At 40.1% G+C, this 25,184-nt stretch overlaps 2 protein-coding genes across 9 annotated transcripts in view; one reads left to right on the top strand and one right to left on the bottom strand.

The window, feature by feature from the left end:
• NUP43 (nucleoporin 43) lies at positions 1–12,642 on the bottom strand. Its single transcript, XM_083734003.1, has 9 exons — positions 11,285–12,642; positions 8,866–11,048; positions 7,814–7,936; positions 7,528–7,605; positions 5,163–5,331; positions 4,091–4,226; positions 3,815–3,966; positions 2,807–2,929; positions 1–988 (listed from the first exon to the last, which is right to left on the bottom strand). The coding sequence occupies exons 2-9, from the start codon at positions 8,983–8,985 to the stop codon at positions 771–773; spliced, it is 1,119 nt and encodes a 372-aa protein (XP_083590129.1). The 5' UTR covers positions 8,986–11,048; positions 11,285–12,642; the 3' UTR covers positions 1–770.
• PCMT1 (protein-L-isoaspartate (D-aspartate) O-methyltransferase) overlaps positions 12,339–25,184 on the top strand; it is a 16,526-nt gene continuing 3,680 nt past the window's right edge. For 5 of the 8 annotated variants that reach the window (XR_014563058.1, XR_014563059.1, XR_014563060.1 and 2 more), the window contains exons 1-7: positions 12,344–12,628; positions 19,570–19,674; positions 19,988–20,019; positions 20,992–21,096; positions 22,728–22,848; positions 23,568–23,653; positions 24,270–24,439. Coding sequence is in view for 3 of the 8 variants with exons in the window: in XM_083734006.1 (XP_083590132.1) it covers positions 12,373–12,628; positions 19,570–19,674; positions 19,988–20,019; positions 20,992–21,096; positions 22,728–22,848; positions 23,568–23,653; positions 24,270–24,439 (875 nt within the window). In the remaining 5 variants the exon portion in view is untranslated. Of the gene's footprint in view, positions 12,629–19,569; positions 19,675–19,987; positions 20,020–20,991; positions 21,097–22,727; positions 22,849–23,567; positions 23,654–24,269; positions 24,493–25,184 lie in introns of all 8 variants that reach the window. The other 3 variants (XR_014563056.1, XR_014563057.1, XM_083734005.1) reach the window with 2 other exon arrangements.

A 25,184-nucleotide genomic window follows, 5' to 3' on the forward strand; every position in this document is an offset into this window, starting at 1 on the left:
TTCTATTGACAGTTTAATAAAAAAGTTTTCTCATAAGTGATACATGCAATCAGTGATTTCTTGACAATTTTACAAGCAGTTGTGTTTCTTAAATTGATAAGGCTATTGAACCTTAGCTTACTTAACTGGGAAAGAGTCTTCCTGAAATCAGTGGGACTTACTTCCAAGTAAAAATTCATAGTAACAGTGCTAATCTAAATGAAATTTGTATGACAGGCCAAAGATTGATCTTATTGTCAGATACAGTGTTGGAAGTATGCAGTGTCACATTAAAGTTACTATTTAAAACCATTTCATGGCTTACTATTAAAATTTTGAAGCATTTTAACAGTCTACTGTTTCCATTTTCCTTTGCCAAGATTTATATTTTTTTCCAGCTTCGATTAGAAGTATTGTAACCTAATCGGTACATAAAAATGCAACATAAGTCTCCCCAAAACAAGCATTTGTTCAGAAATTTAGCCTACTGCCACTATCAGTAACCTAAACATTAATTATACTCTTCATGATTGCTGAAGAACTGTAAAAGTGGCTGAACTATCCTTTTAAATTTTTGAGCTTTAGGTAGCTTATTGCAAAGAGGAGTTGGTAACACATGAACTAGAAAGAAATGGCAATTATTTTTCTTTTATGTAACATGGTTAAAGAATCGAGGCTGCAATGTGAATTGTAGTTTATCTGCCATTACAAATTATGCCCCTAGTTTATGACTAGAAAATGTATGTATTTCAGCATTTAGAAGTTCAAAACCAGCTTTTGTGGAGATAAAATTATGCAAATAGGTTTTTTTTAACATAAATAGATTCTGCATCAGTTCCATATACAAGACATGATCCTAAAACATCTAAACTATTCACAGATAATGTTGGATTTGAAACTAAATTTGTGATCTCCATGCGGTCTTTAGTGGGATCATTGCTGAGCCAGGCACTTGTTACAGATTGATTAACTGCACTGTGAGGCAGATATGTAGTAGTACTTCTCCCACCTAAAATAAAACACAAAATGAGTTAATTTTTAACTTAACTGCAGAAATAAGAAAGTCATTGTTCTCCATAGCAAATGTGATGACTAACCGTTGTTCATGTTGTTAACAGTTTAAGTATTTGGCTTTGCTGCTAACATCCCAGAAATATAACCTACACCTCTTTCCTTCTCAACTTAGAGATAGGGTGGTGCTATGGTCTAAACCACTGAGCCTCTTGAGCTTGCCAATCAGAAGGTCGGCGGTTCGAATTCCGCAACGGAGTGAGCTCTGTCCTGCCAACCTAGCAGTTTGAAAGCACGCCAGTATCACTGTGGTGGGAAGGTAAACGGCGTTTCTGTGCGCTCTGATTTACGTCACGGTGTTCCATTGCACCAGAAGCGGTTTAGTCATGCTGGCCACATGACCCGGAAAGCTGTCTGTGGACAAACGCTGGATCCCTTGGCCTGAAGGCGAGATAAGTACCGCAACCCCATAGTCGCCTTTGACTGGACTTCACCGTCCCGGATCCTTTACCTTTTTTACCTTTGCCTTCTCAACTTATGAGAGCCTAGTACAACAGTGAGACATGGTCCCTAGAGCCAGCTCCAGTTAGTAGGCTATCAGCTGTATTTTATACCAACTGCAGTTTCCAAACAGTTTTCAAAGACAATATACAGTCAAAGTTCAGTATACAGGTTACCAGACCACCCTATTCATTACCTATGAAGTCCTAAATGGTTTGGTACTTGGCTATCTGAAGGACTGCCTTCCAAAACATGAACGCTTCATTCTTCAGGTCTTGTCCATATCCCCTTGACAAGTTAGGCAAGTTGCCCTGAAGTTGGGCAAGTGGTAATGGGAAGAGGATTTTCTGTCACAGTGCCTCATATATTAAATGCTCTCCCAGGGAAACTTTCCTAGTGTCTACCTTAATTTCTATTTGGCGTCAGGCAAAGACTTCATTGCCAATATGTTTCAACATACTTTGTAGATGGTTTTAAGTTGTTATGACTGCTAAATTTTATGTTTTTTATGGGTTTTATTATTGGAAATTATATTTTCTATAGTGTTTTACGCTTCTCTTGGAGTCTTTCACCAAAGGGCTGCCTATAAATAAAATACAGAGTAGCGGCAGCATGGGCAAAACCACTGTTCTTCAGGTGCAACACATGTTATGCTACATAATGCAACACATTATTTCCTTCTCTTCCCCTGGCTCATCTCTGTTTTTATAATTCATTTGTAAATCAACCACTTGATTTCAAGGGGATCTCTTCCACCCAACTTTCAAAATTTGAGCCTTTCATTCTAGCACCTTCTTTTCTACATTTGTGTGTTCCCTTCAAGCACTACCAACCTTTCACTTCCTTTATCAAAGCAGTAAGTCACTGCTGAAAGTTTCATTCCCCAAACAGAGTGATTGTAAACATACCACATCACCACACCAACTTGGAAAATTGGCACCAGATACTGTACTGCTTTCACCACAGAATTCCTTTGAGATTTCTAGTATATGTATATATTTCCTCCCTCCCCACATTAACCACAGATGGGATAGCAGAGGAACATTAGGCCAGTTTACGAACTTGAAATGTAGATATTCCCAAGTTTTACTGCTCTGTCTTAATTTGGCTAGAGACACAGCACATTAGAAATAAACAGAAAATGCCAAACTGAATATCACAACAGAAGAACTCTCTGAAGATGAGCAGACACAAAAATGTAGTAACATCTATGCTTGATAAGCCCATGTTGTCCCATGCTTTTCCTTTACACTCACTCCCAAGTCTACTGACAGAAGATAAGCTCCTTCAAGTTTCTCAAAAATAGGAAATTTACCTGTATGAAGGAATGATTTTCTTTCAGACACGTCAGTAGAAACATCCCAGTGCCACAGAGCTCCATCTTCCGAACAAGTGAACAGATGATCAGGATTGGAGGGATGAAAGTGAACTTCCCATACTGAACAAGTAAACAAATTTTATTGAAATATACACTAATCTGGACATAATAAAGATACTATATAGCATGAAGGCGTGCAACATTTTACAATAATAGACTACGATTAGAGGCTGTCTAATACAATGAGCCTAAGTAGAACAGAAGCTTGAATTTTTACAAAGTAGACTCATACATATATTTTTTCTATGAACTACCAAATGATTTTGAGTATGCACACTGCCTCTGGAATAGAACCCTCACATGGGGTGTGATTGTAGCTTTTCCTGATATGAGATTTTATTGAGAAAATACAGTGAAATCTCTATTGTTCCCTCTCGAGCACCTTATGAGGGCATTCCACTGCCTAGACTATGTTCCCAAGTTACAGTTGCTACGCTCTTGTATATTTTGTAAAATGTGTCGTAGTTTCTGTGCTAGCTCTCTTGTCTCCCAGCAGAACAGAGGGTGACTGTACCGGGAATAGGTTCTATTTAAGAATTTTGTAATAAATTCTCTTATTTATTCATTCATGTTCTGGAAGGGCTAATTCCCTGATATGAATACACACACATGCTCCTAGGGGTCCCTTGCAATGCTACAATTCTATTACAGTACTCTATGAATCTGGGGACCCAATGTTAAGAAAGGCTGGCTTAGAGCAATTTCTCTTTTACCTCATAGCTCGTATACATGGACACACCACAACCATTTGAATAACTGGAGGTTGTACAGACCTCCCAAACATATACCCATGTATATGCCAAGGAGGAGAGATACAAAGGTCTATTGAGCTCTATGGAAATCCTGCCTCGCCCAAGTACTGTACTCATGTGTGGAAGGCTTGTACCTCTAGTTGTTGACATGAGGACAGGCGCAAGAATTACGCCTGTTTGTTTCGGTACTTACATTCTGCGTCATGAGCATTTAGCAAGGAAACTGGCATGCCGCCTTGTCTTACATCCCAAATACTCAACATTCCATCTTGGCTGCCTGTGGCTACAATGTGCTGCTGACTAGGGTGCCTATCCACACAGTGCAGTGGAACTCTTTCCCCTGTCCTGCAAGGCAAGAGGAACACACATTTTAATGGGGAATCAAACAGGCTGTAATCCAGGAAGCAAATGACATTTAGCTATAGTGCTTGGCTTTAACATCATTCCTTATCCGAGAGTACATACTTACAATGAAAATATCTGTGAAGGCTCATTTCCTTGCTGTCTGAAATCCCATACTTTTAGCTGACCAATGGAATTGACTGTCAGGATCTCTGTTGTGCGAAGTTGAGTAACTGCATGGAGTGTACTGCTGTCAGCATTATCTACAGGAAATTAGAACAAAAAAGTTCATATCATCTAAAACTGTATCACTCTTAGCAAGCATTGTTTGTTTATATATCAGAAAAGCAGAGTGAACAACTGTTTCTAAGAAGTAACTGTAGGATTTACCCCAGAGATTAAATGTTCTAGAGAGAATTTTCTGGCATGTAAACTACTAGTTGGATATACTAATATACCTTCTCATTAAGGGTATACTAAGGTTGTAATCCTATAGCCGTTTACCTGGGAGTAATCCCCACAGAATTCAATATTACTGTTTCTGATATATTGCTCACACTTCTGTCTACCAAGAGAGATGGGAATTTTTGTACAATGCTTATTAAAGTGCAAAGAATCCAATTAGAAACTTCATGAAAGTAAAGGTCAAGTATTTTAGAGTGTACATGGCCCTTATCAGTGTCTTCACAAAAGATCAACACCAGAATAACTTCATTGGTGTATGAGAGAAGAGTGTTGCCTCCCTGAGAATTGCTCTGGTTTGTTATGCCACTATCTCATTATTAAGTATCTCAATACCTTGGTTAAGAAACCAGTAGCAATTTTAGATTTTTGTTAAATGACTAAACAGTTTTGGTCTACAGCTTCCATTTTGCTGAAGCTATTGTTTCTTGTTCACTTTTCTAACCATTACTACAAAAGCACTTTTTTAACCATATTCTTTAGGATCTTACTGTTGAAGCTTTGCTGCATTCGCATATGAGTTCTTATGAAAACCACAGCAGAACATGTCTAAAAGTGTACTTAATATTCTTGTTCCCTACAGCTATGATTAAGTTCACATAAAAATGGCACTCATGGATCTTCCAAGGACTCCCCAGACAATTGATTCATTTTTATCCTGAGCTAGCAAAGGTGAGCAGGAAGGTTTACAACAATATGTTGCACAAATATTTAGGACTTGAGCTCAAATTACTTACCTATAGTACGTTTAGCTTCCTTATGGTCAACTTCAAACACATTTATCCTACCATCTTCACCAACCGTAAAAATTTCAGGGCTGTTGCATATGATCCCAGTGCATGATGCACTGCCACCAGATGCATCATAGTAATGTGCATTTTTCCATTTCTGGTTTAAAGACAGAGTCTAAAAGACAAAAGAGAGGTTTAAACAGCCACCCTATGTGGAAAAAGTTAGTACAGTATCTGAATTTAGAGCGGCGATGCACACATTCAAGTTCAAAACCTCATCAGATATAAAAGGTTTTTGGGTAGCTTTATACAAAGTACTATTTAGGCTAAACCAATTTAGAGAGTGCAGTAAGACTGCATAAATGCAAATTGTAAATAAAATGGCACAATGAAAAATGCTACAGAAGCAACAACTACATAAGTTAGCTACTAAAGTTTCAAAAGTCAATATAACAATCTATGTATTATATAAATTGCCAGTAAATATATCTTCAGTTTTGTAAGCAGACACATAATATATTTCTGTCTGCTCCTAAACACCCCACATCTTCCAAAGGATTTTAAAAATGTTTGAAGTACAAATGCATGAGTGACATGTCCGAGTCTCAAGGAAGCAACACAGAGGTATTCTGTTTCCACCTTTCCTGGTAACTAGAATATGTTGGATGGGCAGCATCATGAAAACCTTAATTAATGGTTTACCACAGATGTGCAGGTGGCTCTCACTTCACTTCCTTTCTAACACAGTCAGGAGCCACGCCACAAATCACAATCCCTAACTTAGTGTTACATCCAAACTGGCAATCGTGGTTTGTTTCACTCCAAACCACAATGTCAAGTCAAGGTTAGTTCTTGACTTAATCGTGTATTTTTCTGGAGAAAAAGACATGATACTAAACCAGGGGTGGTGGAATGTTGCTTCTTCAAGGGGAATAGAAAAACAGACATAATCTCTATGTTCAGGGCAAACCATTTGTTATTGTTAACACAACAAGCAAATTGGGTCTGTGTGTACACACTCACAATTAGCTTGTCACAGATAGCTTTCAAAAAGCCTACTGTTTTTCAAAGCCTCTGCAGCAAGAAGGCAGGAGAGAATGAATATGTGTATAATAATAAAAATAAACCTTTATTGTCACTACACCACCTGTATGCAGTGAAACTAAATGAGCCCCCCCCCCCACATACACTCAGACAGCATCAGCAGATTTATGTTTGTTGGCCACACCATCAGCTCTGGCCTTGTCCACTCTGGTCACACTTACTTTCATTTTGAACCCATTGGCATGTGGCCCCAGAAAGCTGGCTATGAGGAAATGCAGCCCCTGGGTTGAAAAAGGTTCCCCACCCTGATTTACAACATTTCAGGTCAGTGCCTTGCAGTTATTTATAATGAGTAACCAACTCCAAGGAAATCAGATTGCCAGACATATCCCATCAAACCATTCTGCAGGAATGGTTTTGCATTTAATCTGTAAGACTGATTACACACAGCAAATCAAATGGTAAGTTATCAGCAGACGTTCAAGGACAAGGGCAAATAATTATGGATGGAATTCAACATAGCGGGGTATGTACACAGGGAGTGAGGTCCGCTCATGCAAACGGGTTTCCAGTTTCTTCTGCCTGCACACCTCCTAATATGTTCCAGGAATTCCAACCCGAGAGAACAGATTTAGGGGGTGTGTGGGAGGGAAGGTCCCATTGCATGTCATTTAATGACTTAGCTGAATCCCATCCATTGCTTATTTATACACTACCTTTAGGTCAAATAATCTCTCAGACAGCTTAAAATGCATTAAAAATACACAAGTACCCAATGCCCCTTATTCTTCTGGCCAGTGACAGAGACTGGCCCTTGCTTCAACAGTTCCATAACTGCTGATAGTTGGAGTGTAGCCTTTGATGAAGTCCCAGACACAACTGGGGGGGCGGGAACCCCCATCTAATATAGGACTACATTATAAGTGTTCTAATGAAGTAGAAATGTTTCACTGTTTTCTTTTGTATATTGAGCTTTATATTAACAGCACAATCATATGCAGCAGTACTAAGAAGCACGTCTCACTATGATTAATGGTGATTAGAACTGCAGACTATTCCACAATGAAGGTTTTGTCAACATTAATGTATACTCAGCTAATATACATCAACACAAACCTGATGAGTTGTATGGGTATAGTTCTCATAAAATGTTCCTAAAGCTGCATAGGGACCACACAATTACACTTTAGTCAACTAAGTGCAAGAGAAAGAACTAACCACTTCTACTAGAGTTTTTTAGCTGTCATTTATATTTAACAGCTTCACACTTGTTTATTTCAGACATGCAGAGCAACTGTCATAGTAGCTGAAAGCGAATACTATATACCTGATTATTTTGATGATGTCTGAATATGGTCACACTTCCAGTGGATGAAGCAGTCACAATTCTCTCCTGATCCAAAAACTAAGGGAGAAGAAATCCTCAAAGATGTTAACACACAAATCTGTATTTACACAATATTTGATAAGCAAATTGTACCAGTGTCCCATATTTAATTTCCCCAACTGTAGAGGTTAGGAACTCCCTTTCTTACTGGTATAACTGCAACACCTTAAACTTTCTTAACATGGAAATTAAATGTCATTAAGAGCTATTTTTATAGCACTTTTACCTCCATATCCATAACATCACCACTGTGTTCAATATCACATAGCAGATGTGGTTCTCCATGGTATTCTCCATTTGGGGTCAAACTTCCAAAGTCTCCAACAGACCATATTGAAATCTTATTTTCCTGTAGGATTACAAGAAAAGCAAGCTCTTGTACCAGTATAAGAAAAACCAAACTTGGATAGCAACCTACTTCAGCTACATTTTCATTTTTCTTGCAAGCTAAAAAAGTGTCCCAAATACCATACTATCATCAACAAATATATGAAGTTAAAAGGTAGATACAAAACACTATATATTGTGCACACTACATAGAGGTAAAAAGAATGGAAACACCAAACTGCTGGATTTTCTTTTTTACATACGTAGTACCTACTGAACTGTCAATAGACAGCTTACCAGGTTTCTATAATTTTGTACAAAAGCTTTCAGTGATCACATAATCTACCTTATTGCATTAGTGAGGAGAGGGAGCAAACAAACAGAGAGAAAGCTATCAAATTACACTTCCAAAGCAGAATGAAATGATTATTAGTATATGCCAGTTATTTCTAAGCCACCCCACACCTTAATTACAAATGGCTAGTAGTTGTTTTAATCGTTCATTTTTTAAAACAAAAAAGAGGGAAAGGGGGGGAAGAGTTCATTTTCTAGGGAAACCCAGCCAGATGGGCGGGGTATAAATTATTATTATTATTAATTATTATTATTATCCTAACATTCTCACTGGCTCGGGGAGCTCAACAGTTAAATAAGAACAGGCAGAATGACACAAAACACAAAAACCGCCCAGTTAAATCGTAACTACTACTACAAGTTGAATAAACTAAATAAAAAATATGGGGTCTGGGGCTTCGACGGACCTCTGAGTCTAAGCGAATACAGCTCCACCCCCGAGATTCAGACATGGAAAACGTGCACGTAGGAACGGAAAGCACCGAAGACGGGGGGGGGGGAGGAGTGCTGCACCCCCCTTTCCAAGGCAGCTCACCCTGAGGCCACAGGAGAGAGGGGCGGGGTGGAAAGGGGTGACGGGGTGGAAAACCGCGTTACCTCGTTATCCCACGAGCCGGTAGCGAAGACTTCGGGAGGTTGCAGGGCAGCGGCAGACACGGGTCGCCAGCGGGCCTTACTAACTTTCTGGGACACGTACTTGGCGGCCACATCCTCCATGCTTAAGCGGGGAGAACCCGCCGCGTCTCTCTTACCTCCGCCGGCTTTCAAATGCGCCCTCTTGATTGGCTGACACACGTCACGGGAGACGGCGAAGGACGCGGGACAAAAGCCTGTCAGGACTGCGCTGCTCTCTCTCAAGGAGGCGTTAGGTTCCCGAGATTACTGGGGGGAGTAACGCGGAATGCTCTATCTTTGGCTTTTCCTTTCGTTTTCTAATAGCTAGAATTGGAGGAAACGCTGAGGTGGGATGTAAAGCATCTCCAGACGTTCCTTCCATGTCGGTTTTTCCCAGGACGTGGTGGTGATGCCCCACATCTCGTGATATATGTCAATACTGAGCACCCTAATAAAGACGAAGGACCCAATGGCACGAGGGAAGGCTTGGTTCCCTGCAATCCTTCTTGGCCACCATCCCATTATGTGCTGCTATGGGCGTAGCCAGGATTTATGTTGGGGCAGGACACCCACCTGTCATCATCAACTGTCTAGCAGATTTGGAATAAAATGTTGTTTTAAATTACTTTCTTTTCACCCCAAGTTCTCGGAAAAAATCTCTCAAAATCTCTGCAATTTCTACTTTTAGTTAAGTATTTTTATTTATTTACTTATGGGGGGGGCAGCTGTACCCCCTGGCTACACCCATGTGTGCTACAGGGGCAACTGTAAACACACCTATTAGGAAATTCTAGTGAACAGAGTGGCTTTTACTTTGGAGTAAACATGCAAGGGATCATGCTATGCAGTGTCATTCAAAACACAGTTCCTATGGAATAAGCCTCATTGAACTCCCCGTCAGTGGAATTAGCTGAAGAGTACAGTATTCATAGGCCTGTAAAGCTCCTTCCTTGTTTCTTCTACAGTTTCTAAAGCTAGACCTTGATACTTCAGAAACCACGTCATGGTTTTCCTGATATGTTGCTTCAAAATTATGGGATGATAGTGGTATTTGTATGGGTTGACGGATGTTTGCTCAGTTCTGGGAGAAAGAAGTGTGTACTGTATATACGTAAGTAAAATATGAGTGTTAGTACTGCATCAGCAAAAGAGAACGAAATGTGTTTGGTTTGGAGGATTCATTTTTGTGCAAGACAAAAACAGCACTCGATTTCATGTGACAATCTCAATAGCATCGCATCCATGCCCCCAGATCTTACTTGCTCACTGTGTTCAATGAGGTTTATTCTCAGATACATAGGGTTGTGGCTGTAAACTCAAACTGGGCCAGGAGTTATTGGTTATTATTTACTTTCAAAAATTATAATGGCTGATGGGTACTTAGCTCTGCATAGAAAAGGACTGACAAATAGTATAGCATACATATCGGATAGCTTCTTGGCAGCTACTCTAGGCTCTATAAAAACTACATGATTTCAAGTGGTGTAGTTAGGTAATTTTAGACTCTGGACTTAAAAGTATTATGGAGGGTACCCTCTTTAGAAGGCAGTGTGTATTATTTTGTTACTTCAAAATGTGGTAAATCAGCCCTGAGTGGGGCCTTGAACTTCTGTTCCAAAGTTCTGCCCTCTAAGCAGTTTATGTAAGGTAATATTAAATATTCATAGGAAAATACTGATAAAATCAACACAACAAAAGTAGGCATAATATAATTATATTTATCATAATATAGACAAAAATCAACCTTCTTAAAAACAAATATATACAAAAAATAACATTTTTAGCAGACATTGCACACAGTACAACAAAGAAGTTTGTCTATAGGCAGGGAGTTCTGAAGAACAGTGCTGCCATAATAAAATATTTATTTATCTCAAGTGTGCAATGAACAGTAAATGGCTCTTGTTAAAATAATTCTCCCTCTCAGGTACATAAACTGCAGATTCTGGGATTCTTCCTCATCCAAATCTAGGCAGAGTTGAGGAAGTGTGAGCAATTACCAATAAATTAATTAAAGAAGCAGGTTTCCCTCATTCTCCTCACAGGTTAGATGGAACAGCATTCTTGACCCTTTCCTTGACTTGGCTGTTTAACAAGAGTGCCTCTTCCTCTTTGGGTGGGCCTTATAACTTTAACCTATAAGTGCTATGTGCATACAGTGGTACCTCCGGTTACACATGCTTGAGGTTACAGATGCTTCAGGTTACAGACTCCACTAACCCAGAAATAGTACTTCGGGGTAAGAACTTTGCTTCAGGATGAGAAGAGAAATTGTGCTCCGGTGGCGCAGCGGCAGCGGGAGGCCCCATTAGCGAAAGTGGTGCTTCAGGTTAAGAACAGTTTCAGGTTAAGAACGGACCTCGGGAACGAATTAAGTACGTAACCCAACGTACAACTGTACTTTAGGTGTGCCCTGCCTGGGGAGCTAAGTGAGTGCTGTGTTGTGTGTGCTCCCCTTCCTGTTCTTGGTGGGTTATGCTCCAAAACAGTGGTTGTGAGGAGCATAAAAGGATTCAGATCCCTGCCTGGAGGGATGCTTCAGAACTGGCAGTAGGGGTCAGTTTTGGCTGTGCAGCTTGGACTGATAAGAGTGGGGGCAGAGTGGCATTGCCATGGCTGTTGTACGTACGGTGATGCAATGGTGTGTGCTGCAGATACACCTATCTTGCTGAGAGTTCATTGGCTCCCTCCATGGGTGGGCAGCATATGGGCATACCTGGCATCGCAGTCGCAACTTAGTGGGCACTGGCTGTTTTCAGGGGTGTTGAGGGCTTTTTTGCCATTTTTGTAGTGCATTTTCTCATTGGATGTGTTGTCCCTCCCAGCTGAGCACACACCAGATCCATCAGCAATTCCACAAACATTCCCCAGCTCTATCGTTTTAGTGGGCAACATCCTTGTAGCCCCTTTCTGTTGTTTCCACTGTCTCTTTTTGTATGTCACTGATTTTTTGTTGTTGTTAGGATTTTCTCTATGTTGTACCCAGTGCTGGGATTGGTGGGCTATGAATCTTTTTTCTTGATACATAAAAATCATGTGGCCCCATTACATATACTGTATGTCCTATGTGCCGCCGCCGCCGCCACCACCACACGACAGAAAGCGTTTTGCGTCCAGCCAGGCGCGTATGTTGCGCTTTGCTCCCTGCCGGCGACGCTGCGAGACTTTTCATCCCCTAAAACTCAGCTCTGCCTCAAAAGCCTACCCACATTGCACTGCAAATAAAACTGCAAATGTGCCTTATAGGCCATGCCACGGTTATTTATAGCCCGACAGGAGAACCAGTCACATGCTTCCGTTTAAAGGAGCAGCCAGCTTCCCACAACCTCGGCTGCGAAGCCCCTCGCCGTCCTCCGCAACCCCAAGAACCCAGCCTCCTACTCCGCCCATCACCAAGAGGTTCCCCCCTTCCCGGCCCGCTCCCCTTTATTCCATGTACTGCGCCTGCGCACACCAGCCGCGGTTGCCCGGCGGCGGCGCCCGTTCAGAATGTCGAGCGCGCGGGGGGGCGGGGGAGCAGCCCCTCCCTCCGGCGGACGCGAGGCGGCGGCAGCGGCAGCTGCTGCTGCGGGAGGGAAGGAGGCGGCGCCTGTGTCGGCGCTGGAGGTTGTGTCCTTCCTGGGGAAACTGCTGTGCGCAGTCGCGGCACTGAAGGCGGCTCTCTACCTGCTCCGCAGAGTCTGTCTAGCTATGGCCTGGAAGTCAGGAGGCGCCAGTCACTCCGAGCTCATCCACAACCTCCGCAGTGAGTGCGTCTGTGGTGTGCGCGCTGGGGCCGGTGGCCAAGGAAGGGGGTGGGAGGAGGAGGAGGCAGAAGGAGGGGCCAGGGCGCGCGCAGTCCATTCATGTACCACACATACACAAGCGCGCGCGAACCCCGTCGCTAGGGAGTGACCGTTAGTTGTCGGCCCTCAGAAGCGCGCGCTGGGGTGCCTTCGCCAACGGCCTTCGCGCCTGGCGGCTGCTGGAGACGTGGGCGGGTGGGAGGTCGCGAGCACCGCGAGGGGGGGGGGAGAGAAAAGAGAGTCCCCGCAGTCGAGCGGGTGTGTCTCGGTGCGGCGGGAGCTTGCTTGAGGGCGGTGGCTGCTGTCGCCACTACTGGAAGAGAGCAGGGCTGAGTCCCTCCGCTGTTTCGCAAGCGGGGAAGCGGCAGCCTCGGCTGTCCACCCAGCTTCGCCGCTGGGCCCGGCAGTCGTGGTAGAGGTGCCTCTCTCTCTCTCCCCCTCTCTCTCCCGGTTCCGTTTCCGCTTCCCGCGTCTTAAGGGGGAAGGCAGCTAAACGGCCGGCTCTCAGCTGTGAGCATCGCGCATCGGACCTGCCAAACGCCCTTTTAATATAAAATAAATAAACATTATGCGGGTTACCTACTGCAGCAGGCATGTGTTATGTAGTTTCCCACCCACAGGTAAACAACCGATGCATAGCTCACAAAAGCCGGAAAGTTCCAGGTTTTTCAAGTCGTTAAAGGCAAAGTTAGGTTTCAGCTTCATGTGACTGCAGAGAAGAATGAAACCATCTAAATCTAAAATGTCCCTTGGATAGTGTGGCAGCTGCTCTTTCGCTCTCCCCTCAGTCATTATGCAACTGTCTAGTGAGTCTCTTGGGGTGCTTCTCATCGGTTCAGGTGTTAACATCTTTGTTTGTCTGGGAGCCACCACCCATGTTAATGTGTGCTGCAAATGTGAATCCCATAATGAGAAAGTTGGATGAAATGGATAAGTTGTTGTTTTTATTTATTTACAATAATTGATTAACAGCCTAATTAAAAAAATGTCACTTATTGGTGCACACAAAACAGATATCAATATACAATTCAACAAAATTTAAAAGCAAGTACGCATAAGTTGTTTACATGGCCGGGTAGGCTTGCTGAAACAAAGTTTTTAGTCGGTGTCTAAAGCAACATAATGAAGTTGTTTGTTCAGTGCAAGTTTTGCGCATTGAAGCTGTGGAAGTAGGCACATAAGGGGCTAGATGACCCCACAGACAAACTGCTCCCAAGCTGTTACAGGCTTTATATGCTAATAGTAAGACCTTGAACTTGGCCTGATAGCAAATCAGCAGCTAGTGCAGTTCTTTGAGTTGCAGTGTAATATGCTAGTAGGTTCTCACTCCTGTCAGCGATAATGCTATAGCATTCTGCTCTGACTGCATCTTTCAGAGCAATCGCAAGGGAAGCCCTGTATATATCATACTTTAGTAATCCACTTTCAGAATTACTAATTCCCTGGGTTTCTTTGGGCAAGCTATCCTAGTTGAGGAATGGCTGAAGCTGGTGTAAGGTGCTCCTAGCTACGGAGATCACCTGAGCCTAGTTAGTGAGAGCTGGGTCCAAGAATAACTCCAGACCATGTACCTGCATCTTCTGAGCAAGTGTAACTCCCATCCTTGGAGGCAACTGGCCCATTTCTGCGACACAGGAACCACTCACCCACAGAGCCTCAGCCTTGCTTGGATCAAAGTTCTGTTTATTTGTCCTCATCCAGCCTACCATTGCATCCAGGCACTAGGCCGCCGCTTGTGAAACCTCTCCTATTTTAGATTTTATTGAGAAATAGAGCTGAGTGTTCTAATAGTCTTTTTATATGCTTTTTCTTACCCTGAGACCATCTTTTGAGGGGTGGGAAAGGCATACAATAAATTATTATCAGCACCTTGCTTCAAATGTCCTAATGACCATTCCTAGCAGCTTCATATAGATATTAAACAACATTGGTGATAGTATAACAAACACCCTGTGGCACTGTCATGGGACCAAAAACCAGTTCCCTAGTCTTACTTTCTGGACTCGGTCCTGTAGGTAAAATTGCAACCCCCCGTAAGCTATTTAGGAGGATAGCATGGTTAATGGTAGCAAAGGAAGGACTTATTCCTCTTGTCCCATTCTCAGTAAAAGTGATTTATCAGGGCAGCCAAGGCAGATTTGGTCACATGGCCAGGCCTAAACCCAGATTGGAATCAGTAGATAAACAGCATCCATAAATGCTTACTGCCACCTCCCCACCCCCCAATGTTAAAAGTGTGGCACTTACTGTATCAACTTCATGGTGAATTCTGGCACAGGGTTGATTTCTTTAGGACTGGGTGTTGTTTCTTTCAAGTCAGGGATCACCTCCTCACGGTATGAAGTGTTAACCATGCCCTCAGTCCAGCCAGTCACACCCCTCTGCTAGATTTAATAAGCCAAGAAGGAGCCATGGTTGGGCACAGAGCAGCAGGTGCCTTGTCAACATCACCAGGCTGCATAAATCGAAAGTAATCCCACAACATATGACAATCTTCGGTAGTGATACCACAAATATAAATTAGTGATGTCATTTGTTTGATGGAGTTGTTATTTTTGTTTATTAAAGCATTTGGGGCTATTACTAAATTATATGGGTTTGTACAAAAAGCACCCAAATAAATGAGCAGCAGATCTCGAAAGTAAGAATTCCCATTCCTGTTCCATGAAGTATTTTACAGGAGAAGCTGGTTGGAAAAGATTTATAGGTCTTAGTCAAAAATCATTTGCAGCAGCTCTTGCTGTCTGTTCCTGTTTTCGTATTGCAACTAAGCAAATAGCTTTAGTATCCTGTTTGTCGTATTTGGGAATGTAGCAAGTGATTTAAAGAGCAGAGTGAAAAACAGTTGGAAATTTTTTGAGATATGTTTTATATTACATTGTATCTTAATACTTTTCCTGTTATATATGTCTATAAACTCATTATAGGACAGCAGCTTTTAAATTTTGGAGGCAGTTTTAGTATGTGTCAGTCTCTACTTGCGAAATAATACTGATAATTTTAATTTATTTATTCCCCGCCCATCTGGCTGGGTTACCCCAGCCACTCTGGGCGGCTTCCAACACATATAAAAACACAAAGAACATCAAATATTAATAGTAACAATCTGATATAATGTAAAAAAGTCACAACATATCAAATAAAGGAATATTCAATAATCCATTAGAATCTAATAGTAAGCAGTTTTTTACCATAAATAAATTGGGCGTGTGGCTTTTTTTATGCCTCTGACAACAGAGGAATTAGACCGCCAAGACCACATAACACCGGTCCTGAAAGACCTACATTGGGTTCCAGTACTTTTCCGAGCACATTTCAAAGTGTTGGTGCTGACCTTTAAAGCCCTAAACGGCCTTAGCTTAGTATACCTGAGGAGCGTCTCCACCCCCATCATTCACTGAGGTCCAGCTCCAAGGGCTTTCTGGTGGTTCCCTCACTGCGAGAAGCGAAGTTCCAGGGAACCAGGCAGAGGGCCTTCTCGGTAGTGGCGCCCGCCCTATGGAATGCCCTCTCATCAGATGTCAAGGAAATAAACAACTATCTGACTTTTAGAAGACATCTGAAGGCAGCCCTGTTTAGGGAAGTTTTTAATGTTTGATGATTTATTGTATTTTTTATATTTTGTTGGAAGCCGCCCAGAGTGGCTGGGGAAACCCAGCCAGATGGGTGGGGTTTTATTTATTTATTTATTTGAGTGTACTTCTATAAAGGAAACATAACTTTGCAACATTCTGACTTCAACAGCACATGCATAGTTATATTTTATGACTGTGTATGTCCATAACACTCATTTTATTTTGTTTCTTATTTATCTATTTCCAGTATTTTATACTTATCCTTTGTAGAAAAATATGCGTAGGTAGCCAAAAGGATCTAGGTTAATAAATATACAAAAATAATAATTAAGTGCAGAACAGGAGTCAAAGACAGCACCAGAAAGATTTAACTTAAGGAATTTAAATTTAACTAAAAAGAGAAGGTATGCTGAAGTTAATCTTTTCTGCCTGACCTGCCAAATATTTAAAAACATTTCTCTGTTAAGAACATATGGCTTCCTCCACCAACCCATCACTGGAAAATCAATGATACTGTCTAGCAAAGCAATAGCGTTTCCTGAGAATAGTGTAGGGAAGGTGGGCTTGTGTTATTTCTCTCCCTACGCCCCTCTCTTATTCTTGATGTTGTAGGGATGAAGAGTTAAAAGCTACATCATAGTTTATTAATAAGGTAAGGGTGTGAGCAGGGACTTAAATAAGCTGCAGATTTGTTTCAGAACCTTTTGCAACATAAATATGTATGATGCTTGCAGGCAGGACAACAGCATGATGTAGTTTGAATTCTGCTACTAAATAATGAATATGACTCTTAGTACTTAAAAACCTTGGAAAGTGTTACATAAATTCTAGTGCTGCTTTGCAAATTTTGGGTGACAATTTCAGAATGATTTTCACAGCCCTAAAATGATAGAAATGTGATAAAATGAAATAGTAAATATCCAGAAATATGACACAGATAGGGTGGTATTCAGCTAGGTATTAGTGAACTCATTGAAATTAATGAGCATGACTAAATATTATTTTAGAACCTGATTCTTCCCCTGTAAAATCATGCTCAATTGTCGTTTTTAAATCTTCTGATCAAGAAGCTAACCAATCACTATGTCAAAGAGCACATTTACTTTCAAAATTCACCCCTAAAACCATTCTAGTTTAAAGTCTAGGGAAAAAAATGATCTGAAAAATATATCTAGGCTCTTACAAAGCTCTGTTTTCTGTTGCAGCTACTAGTATGTGTTTTTGAACTTGTTTTTCAGGAACTCTCTAAAAAAAGAAAGAATTTTTTTTACTAGTAGATAGTGCTCCACATCTGGGGTGAAATGTTAGTTATCAGACTGTTATTTTTCTCCCCTTCCCCCTTCTTATCTTCTAGTCATTTCCAGATTTAAAGAAAACTGTTTTTCAAAATGAAATGTATTGGTGTTCCAACCCCCTTGCCTATGACTATTTTGTTCATTCTCACAGCAACGTTGAACATATGGGTTTGAAGATTATTAAACAATTCATAGTTTCTTGAACTCTCTTCTCAGGTTTATCTATAACTTGTACTATTGCTGAACCACAATACAGTAGTGTAGTTCTTATTTTATGACATAGTTGGGAAGAGACCATAGTTCAGTACCTGAGCGCATTATTTCACACAAAAGGTTCCCAGTTCAATCCCTGCCACCACCTGTTAAGCGGGTCAGGTAGCAGATGAGAAAGACATCTGCCTGAGACTCTGGAGCTGCCAATCAAAGTAGACAGAACTGGACTATGTGGACAAATAGTCCAACCTGGAATAAGGCAGTTTTTATTATCTTAGATGTTGCATAATTATTTCTTCTGCAAGAATATAGTTCTGCAATCCACAGAAACAGGGACAAGCCTTAATTAGTTTAAAGTGAGGTAAGGAAGCTGGACCAAGAAGCAAATATTGCTAAAGCAATATTTTAAGGAATTGGGACCATAGAGGTACTGTATTCTAATAATGAAACACGGTTATCATATCTAGTTGCAAATCTATTTTTATGCTGTTTCAGATGTACGCTGAAGCTTTTCTCATTTGTTCTTCTAAAAAATGGGAGGTTAGGAACTGGTTGACCAAAAAATAAATAAAACAACACACTTATTGAGGGGGTGGGAACCAGCATGACTTGGTCTCAGCGCTAAACATGTGCTGATATAATGCTTGTCAACAAAGGTACCATAGTCCCAGCCACTAAATCAGTAATCAAGGCAGGCAGGAACTGGATTGTACATTGTGGATGTTAATTCAATTTTTCCTCATTGACAACTATGCTGAAATAAGATTAGAAGATACACTCTCAGGGTAAAGCCCCATCTAGAGTTCACATACTGTATTTTCTTTCTGAAAACTGTGGCACATTTTTCAGAGTGTGGAACTGAAGAGACTCAGATGTGTTGATACACATTGGATTTGCTAGGCTTTATATAACTCAAAGAGCTGCAGTGGTCTATTCTTTGCTGTGTTAGAACAAGTATAGCTGAATTTTGGTTACATGTGTTCTCTGCTGCAGTCCCATTCCTGCCTGTATTTCAGTGCTCTATGTGCTTAGCTGCTCTGCTAAAGAAGAACTTAGGAAATGTGGCACATAACCTTAGCAAGGGGGAGATCAATCCAGCAACAGTCAATCACAGGCCAAAGTCCTAGATGAGGAATTTGTCCAAACAGGCAAGACTAATATTTGGCCCACCCCAAAATTCAGGTTTTATCTGGAAGCACTTACACCCAGGCCATCTCTAGAATAACAAAGGGACTGGCAGGGATAGGATAAAGCGCTTTCCCCACTCTGAACCCTTAAATAGCTGACTGTAACAATAACATCAGCACTATGCAGTCCAGAAGACTCATGGTCCAACTCCTAATTTATTTTGACAGTGGGTTTTCATAGTAATGTTGAAGTGATGAATTTCAGCTTCCATAATTTGCAGATAAACTAACATGGGCATAATGTATATCACTGCTGTAGGCTATATTTTAAAGTAGCATCTTCCTGAAGTTCCCCGATGTGAGTTGGTTCACCTCAGAGCCGCTGAAGAAGGGAAAAGCCAAAACATTTTGCTATAAGAAAGTAATCTCTTTTTTATAATCTCTTTTGTAATAAATATACTGTATTGTTTCAGTAATTAACTCAATCCTTCCTGGATTCATAGCAGACATTTGCATTACTGTTTGATGCTTGAAAAATTCTCTCCTATAAACTTTTACAACTGAGCATTACATCAGTTGACTGACCACTTGTGTTTTTTTCTGAAGACTGTGGTACATTTTATTTTGTAGTTTCAGTATAATGGTATTGTGGAATAATATTCCCTTATATTTTGATTTGCCTTTCTTCCAGAAAATGGAATAATCAAGTCAGATAAAGTATTTGAAGTAATGCTTGCAACAGACCGCTGCCATTATGCAAAATGCAACCCATATATGGATTCTCCTCAATCAATAGGTATGAAAATTATGTATTCAAAGTCTTTAACGATGACTAAAAGCTTTATTTTCCTAAGGCCTTGTTGTGTTGAACCAAAGGTGAACTGTTCCAAAAGTGTTGCAAATGCTATCTCGGTAGTCAAGATAACTCCACAATTAATTGGTGGTTGTTGTAGCAATGATTTGCTCTTGGAAACTGTTTCTTTGTCATTATAATTCTTCAGAAATGATATATCTAAGTCCTCACTTGTTGTCTAGCAAAGGTGCTAATGTTGAACATTTTGATAAGTGAGCTGTTTTGTTACTCATATCATTCTTTAAATGTTTTATAGGATTTCAAGCAACAATCAGTGCTCCACACATGGTAAGCGTTATATTTATATTCTGTCAGCCTGACTCCTTTAACAACTAAACTTTCATTTTCCTCTTTCTACCCTGATGAAACACCCCAGTGTAGTACATGGTGGGGGGAACCCTAATGCTTATCCCCCACACCCTTTTTAAGTTACAGATAGGTAGCTGTGTTGGCATGCCATAGATACACTGAAACTGAAACAGTTTCATTGTTTCTGAAGAAGTGTGCATGCACACGAAACCTCATACTAATGACAAACTTAGTTAGTCTCTAAGGTTGTACTGGAAGGATTTTTTTTGTTTTGTTTCGACCCTTTTTAAGGATACTGTTAGTTGTTAGTGGTTTGAGAAGGTAGGTTTTTTTCTCTCCCTCATGTTTTTCTTTGTGGGTGGGGTTGGCTTCCAACTGTGACACCTGTTAACATTCCATATCATAGTTGCTGTCAATAGTAGACTTGATTGATAGATTCACAGTCTGCCTGGCACAAGTTTCTTTTGAATGCTTTTCTGTCTTTCTGTGTCTAGGCTCATTCTGTAAGCTCAATAGATTTTATTAGGGTTTATAGAGAAAAATACAAAACTTAATAGCAAATATTAAGCTCATTATTAACCTTTGGGGGTCCTAAAAGTTATTTTTTATTTAGTAACATATTTCTGTGTATCCTGGGCTTGATCCTCTGAACTGTTATTGTGTAAATGGACAATTCTGAAATCAAATTTGGGTAGATAAAGGGTTTGGGGATCTTTCTACATTTACAAATTGACAGTTGACATACTTATCTTTATGTGGTTTGAAACTGCAGCTGTTAAATTGTGAAATTGTTTGATATCTATAACAGCTTGATTGAGTTCAGTTACTGGATTCTCTGTAGGGAATTGCATAGTTTGAATTCTTTATGAAAGAACATAAAATCATAGCATTGTACATTGGGCAAAACCAAAAATAAAATACCAACATCTTTTCCTTTTTTCCTTCGGTCAGCATGCATATGCTCTAGAACTCCTATATGAACAATTACATGAAGGAGCCAAAGCCCTTGATGTAGGATCTGGAAGTGGAATTCTTTCTGCATGCTTTGCACGAATGGTGAGAGGACAATTCTTAACCACTTACAATAAATATATGACTCTTGTTAGGTTTCTGTGTGCATTACAAAATGCTTTATTTTTTATGTCTTTACAGGAGAATTGCAAGGACTTGATTCTGATATTATTTTATACTTTTAGAAGGATAGGTCTTTTTGGGTACCTTTACAGCAATGCCTTACTGTTTCAATAAAGTCCAGCTCATAAACTTCAGTAAAGAACATGAAGCAATACTAGCTCAAATCAGCTCATATTTTTGTTTTTTGTATTTAATGCCACCTAATAGTTGGATTGAATATTTTGAAGAAAGAACAGCCTATGAAGTATGGAAGTACTCCATTCTGGGGCAAGTTCCTGTGTAATGCTTAGTAATTATAACCTGAAAAAGGATGCTTTAAAACAGGGCTAGGGATCCTCAGGGCTAAGGGATCCCTCCAGACCTCTCTGTCTGGCTTTTGGGACTCTCTCCCAGTGAAGCCCATCCTCAGACCTCACTGGCCCTGCTCTGCACCCTCCTTAAGTGCTTTTACCTTGCTGGAATATGCATTGTGAAAATGCCTCTTGTCTGCCTGAGTAGAAGATGCAGAGATGTGTAGAAGCATTTGACTTGTATGTGGCTGGAATAAAGCTTACTGTACAAATGTAAGAATTGCATCCATTGCTCTGCTGACTTTTTGCCTTCGGCCCATTGACCATCAGCATGCAGGTTCCCCAGAAGGTTTCTCATGAGGCATTCATGCTGCAAAATGTTTCACATCCCCACTTCATTATCTTCCTCAGTGATTTTTCTTACTGATCATGTAAGAAAGCAAGCAGGGGTGTGCAGGATTTTCTGTTTCTATTTTCTTTTGCAGAGTGTGCGATGTGTATGACATGCCATTAATATAGAAGTAGAATCCAGACTCTGCATTCTTTTTTTAACATCAACTTGCAACATGGAACACACTCTTATTTTTTTTAAAAAACCCACCATATTTCTTTCCCATAATCTTGTAAGAAAATAAGAACTGCCAAGGTCCATCTAGTTCAGTATTCTTTTTCCAGCTAGTGGCTTCTTTCCATCATCTCAGTATATCTTAAGAAACCCTGAACTTTAAAAAAGTTGCCTTGTCACCTGTGTAATCCTGCTTAGGAGAATCAGCAGTCAATACTAGTGCTGAATAGATTATATTCTATTATATTTCAAATGCCAATAGAATGTTAAGTTTAAAAAAAAGTTCTGTACATAACAAAATAAGTTGCTATTCATGTATTTCATAGTAAAACTGCTAACATGCAGCACTGGTTTGAGGCCTTAAAATATTCATATCTTCTTGGAATGTTAATTACAATATATTAATATGAAAAAATATATTGGGAAATGACTTCGTAAGTATGGACCATGAGAAACTCTAAAGTATTTATGGCAATAACTTTATTAGAAGAAACTTGCATGCCAAACATTCTAAGGCAAAATGGATGTGGTGAAACTGGGGGAAGAGAAACAGATAGACAGATAATAGGAAAACCCCGTATTAGGTTTTATCCTTCATCTCCTGTAGCCTTTGCTTATAACTTCAATTGAAAGTAAAAGTAAGAAACTGAATACATACATAGTACATTCCATACCAAAATAAACTTGTTTTGTTTCAGGTTGGTCCCAAAGGACAAGTTGTAGGAATTGATCATATCAAAGAGTTGGTAGATGACTCAATAAATAATGTTAAAAAGGACGATCCCCTATTGTTATCTTCAGGAAGAGTGAAACTGATTGGTAAGTACTGGAGTATATTAACAGTAAAAAATAGGTATAGGAATATGCTTGTTCAATGCAGGGTCTTTTTGTAGTAGGTTTTCTATGAAATATAAACAACTAGAATAGTTAGGTTTACTATCCAACTTATATAATTCTATTTATTATGTTTACTTTTTGATGGGGTTTTTTAAACAAAAACCTTCCAAGCCCACTAATAACTTCATTTTCAGTTACATGTGCTTAGGTCTGTAATATTTTGCAAGCCACTGTGCTTAGTGACCAGGTCATGGGATCTGATCTAAGAAGTTTAGCGTTGGCACAGAGAGTCATAGTCTTTCAAACTGGGTTTCATTTGTGGGTCCACTCTGTAAAAGTGTTTCCTCTTTATGGCACTGCAGTTGCACAAGAGCAGAAATCACTAGGAGCCCTTTCCAATCCTCATATACAGCTGCCTTTTGTTGTGTCCACATCTGGCTGCATTTAGTGAACTACTGCTGTTTGGTACTAATTCCCTGGAACCCAGGTCGTTCATTCCCAGTAGAAATTTGTTGGGAATCTGATTAAAATTTAGGAGGCTAATTATGGTTATTTTTAATTTCAACATTTTTTTGCTGGTTCCACATAAACTCATAAACTTAGTTAAGATTTCATCTATGAGTTCAGTGTCTTGAATAAGCCGAGGACAATATGAAGTCAGCTTTTCCTCATCCTTGTATATATCTTTTCCCCCCTTGTAGTGGGAGATGGAAGGTTGGGATATTCTGAAGAAGCTCCATATGATGCTATTCATGTAGGAGCTGCTGCACCAGTTGTTCCCCAAGCAGTAAGTGATTTATACATATATATGGTACATATTGTTTGCTATGATTTTTCTTTATTAATTGAAATGATTAATTGGATGCTTATACCTGCTTTAAACGATGGGCTTTTTAATTAGATTTCATTAAATGAAACACATTCCAACAGTGGAATTTGATTTGGTATACTAATAGGTGATGTTGATGTTTTTTGGAATTGGGAGTGCTGGTGGTTTGGAAATGAAAAGCTTTGCACAGTGCAGGCCCAAATCCCTTTTAATTTTGTCAAGGCAAATAAAGACTGGGGCATTCCAAACTATCCCCTCTCTTTTTACCTGTTTCCAGAACTTAGCTTCCAGCAATTTTTCAGGGGGAAGGGCTAGAACTGTGGGCTGTGTCTCAGACCATTAGGCCTAAAAGCTCTTACCATCAAGGAGTATAATTCTTTGTTATTTTACATTGTACAAGGTAGGGATCTTAGAGTTGTATCCAACTAAGTAATTAAGACTCAAAAGCAGGCCCATTGAAATTAATGGACCTAAATTAGTAATTTCCATTAATTTCAATGGGTCTGCTTTGAGTATAACTAACACTGCTTAGGAGTACACTTGCTGTGAATAATTAACTTTTTTTAATTTATAGCTTATAGATCAATTAAAGCCTGGTGGAAGGTTAATATTACCTGTTGGACCCGCTGGAGGAAACCAGATGCTGGAACAGTACGATAAGCTAGAAGATGGCAGTGTCAAAATGAAGCCTCTGATGGGAGTGATATATGTGCCTTTAACAGATAAGGAGAAGCAGTGGTCCAGGTGGAAGTGATTTTCTGTTCAACTTTCTTCTTCCACACACTTACACATACAAGGTGAAAGGGTCTTGAATCTTGATTCTTAAGACATAGCTTGCCAAGGCTGCTTTTGCTCCCTGCTTTCTGCTTGACTGTACCACCAAAAGCAACCTCTTGCATTGTTACATCACCACATGAAGGTTTTTGTGTGTCTCATTAAATGCTGGGGAAAATACCATTGCATTGATTGCGTTTATTTCATTTTTCATTGTAACTTGTGTCTTCTTGAGCTTCTCTAGTATAAGCTAAAAATATTACCTACATTTTGAGACTAAAGTATTCCCAAAATAAAAAAAGTTTTTATTGCTGTCTTGGGTTAGATTTTGATAAGTATGCATTATATGCAAGGTGCAATAGATCAGACTGTGTTTCACACTGCAAGTGTCTGCCTGACTTCTATAAAGGAAAGGGATTTCCCAGTTTTCAAAAGTTAAACATTGCTCAGAAACCTTTAGAGCAAGCAATCTAATTACGGATATTTTTACATGTTAGTTGTTTAGCTATAAGACAAGTTCACTATAGTTGATCAAAAGCAACCCAAGCCAAATACTTTACATTTGCTATTTTAAAAGAAGATGGTATTGGATGTGTGATAATGTTTGTAATATTTTCTTCAAGCTGACAAACTGTTCATTTTCAACAAGCTACCAGGTCTCAGAGATTTTTAACTCTGGGAGCTGTCAGGGTTTGTGGATAGCTTTGTAGTTTAG

The sequence above is a fragment of the Podarcis gaigeae genome, assembly GCF_964106915.1.
Source record: "Podarcis gaigeae genome assembly, chromosome: 3".
Taxonomy (NCBI): domain Eukaryota; kingdom Metazoa; phylum Chordata; class Lepidosauria; order Squamata; family Lacertidae; genus Podarcis; species Podarcis gaigeae.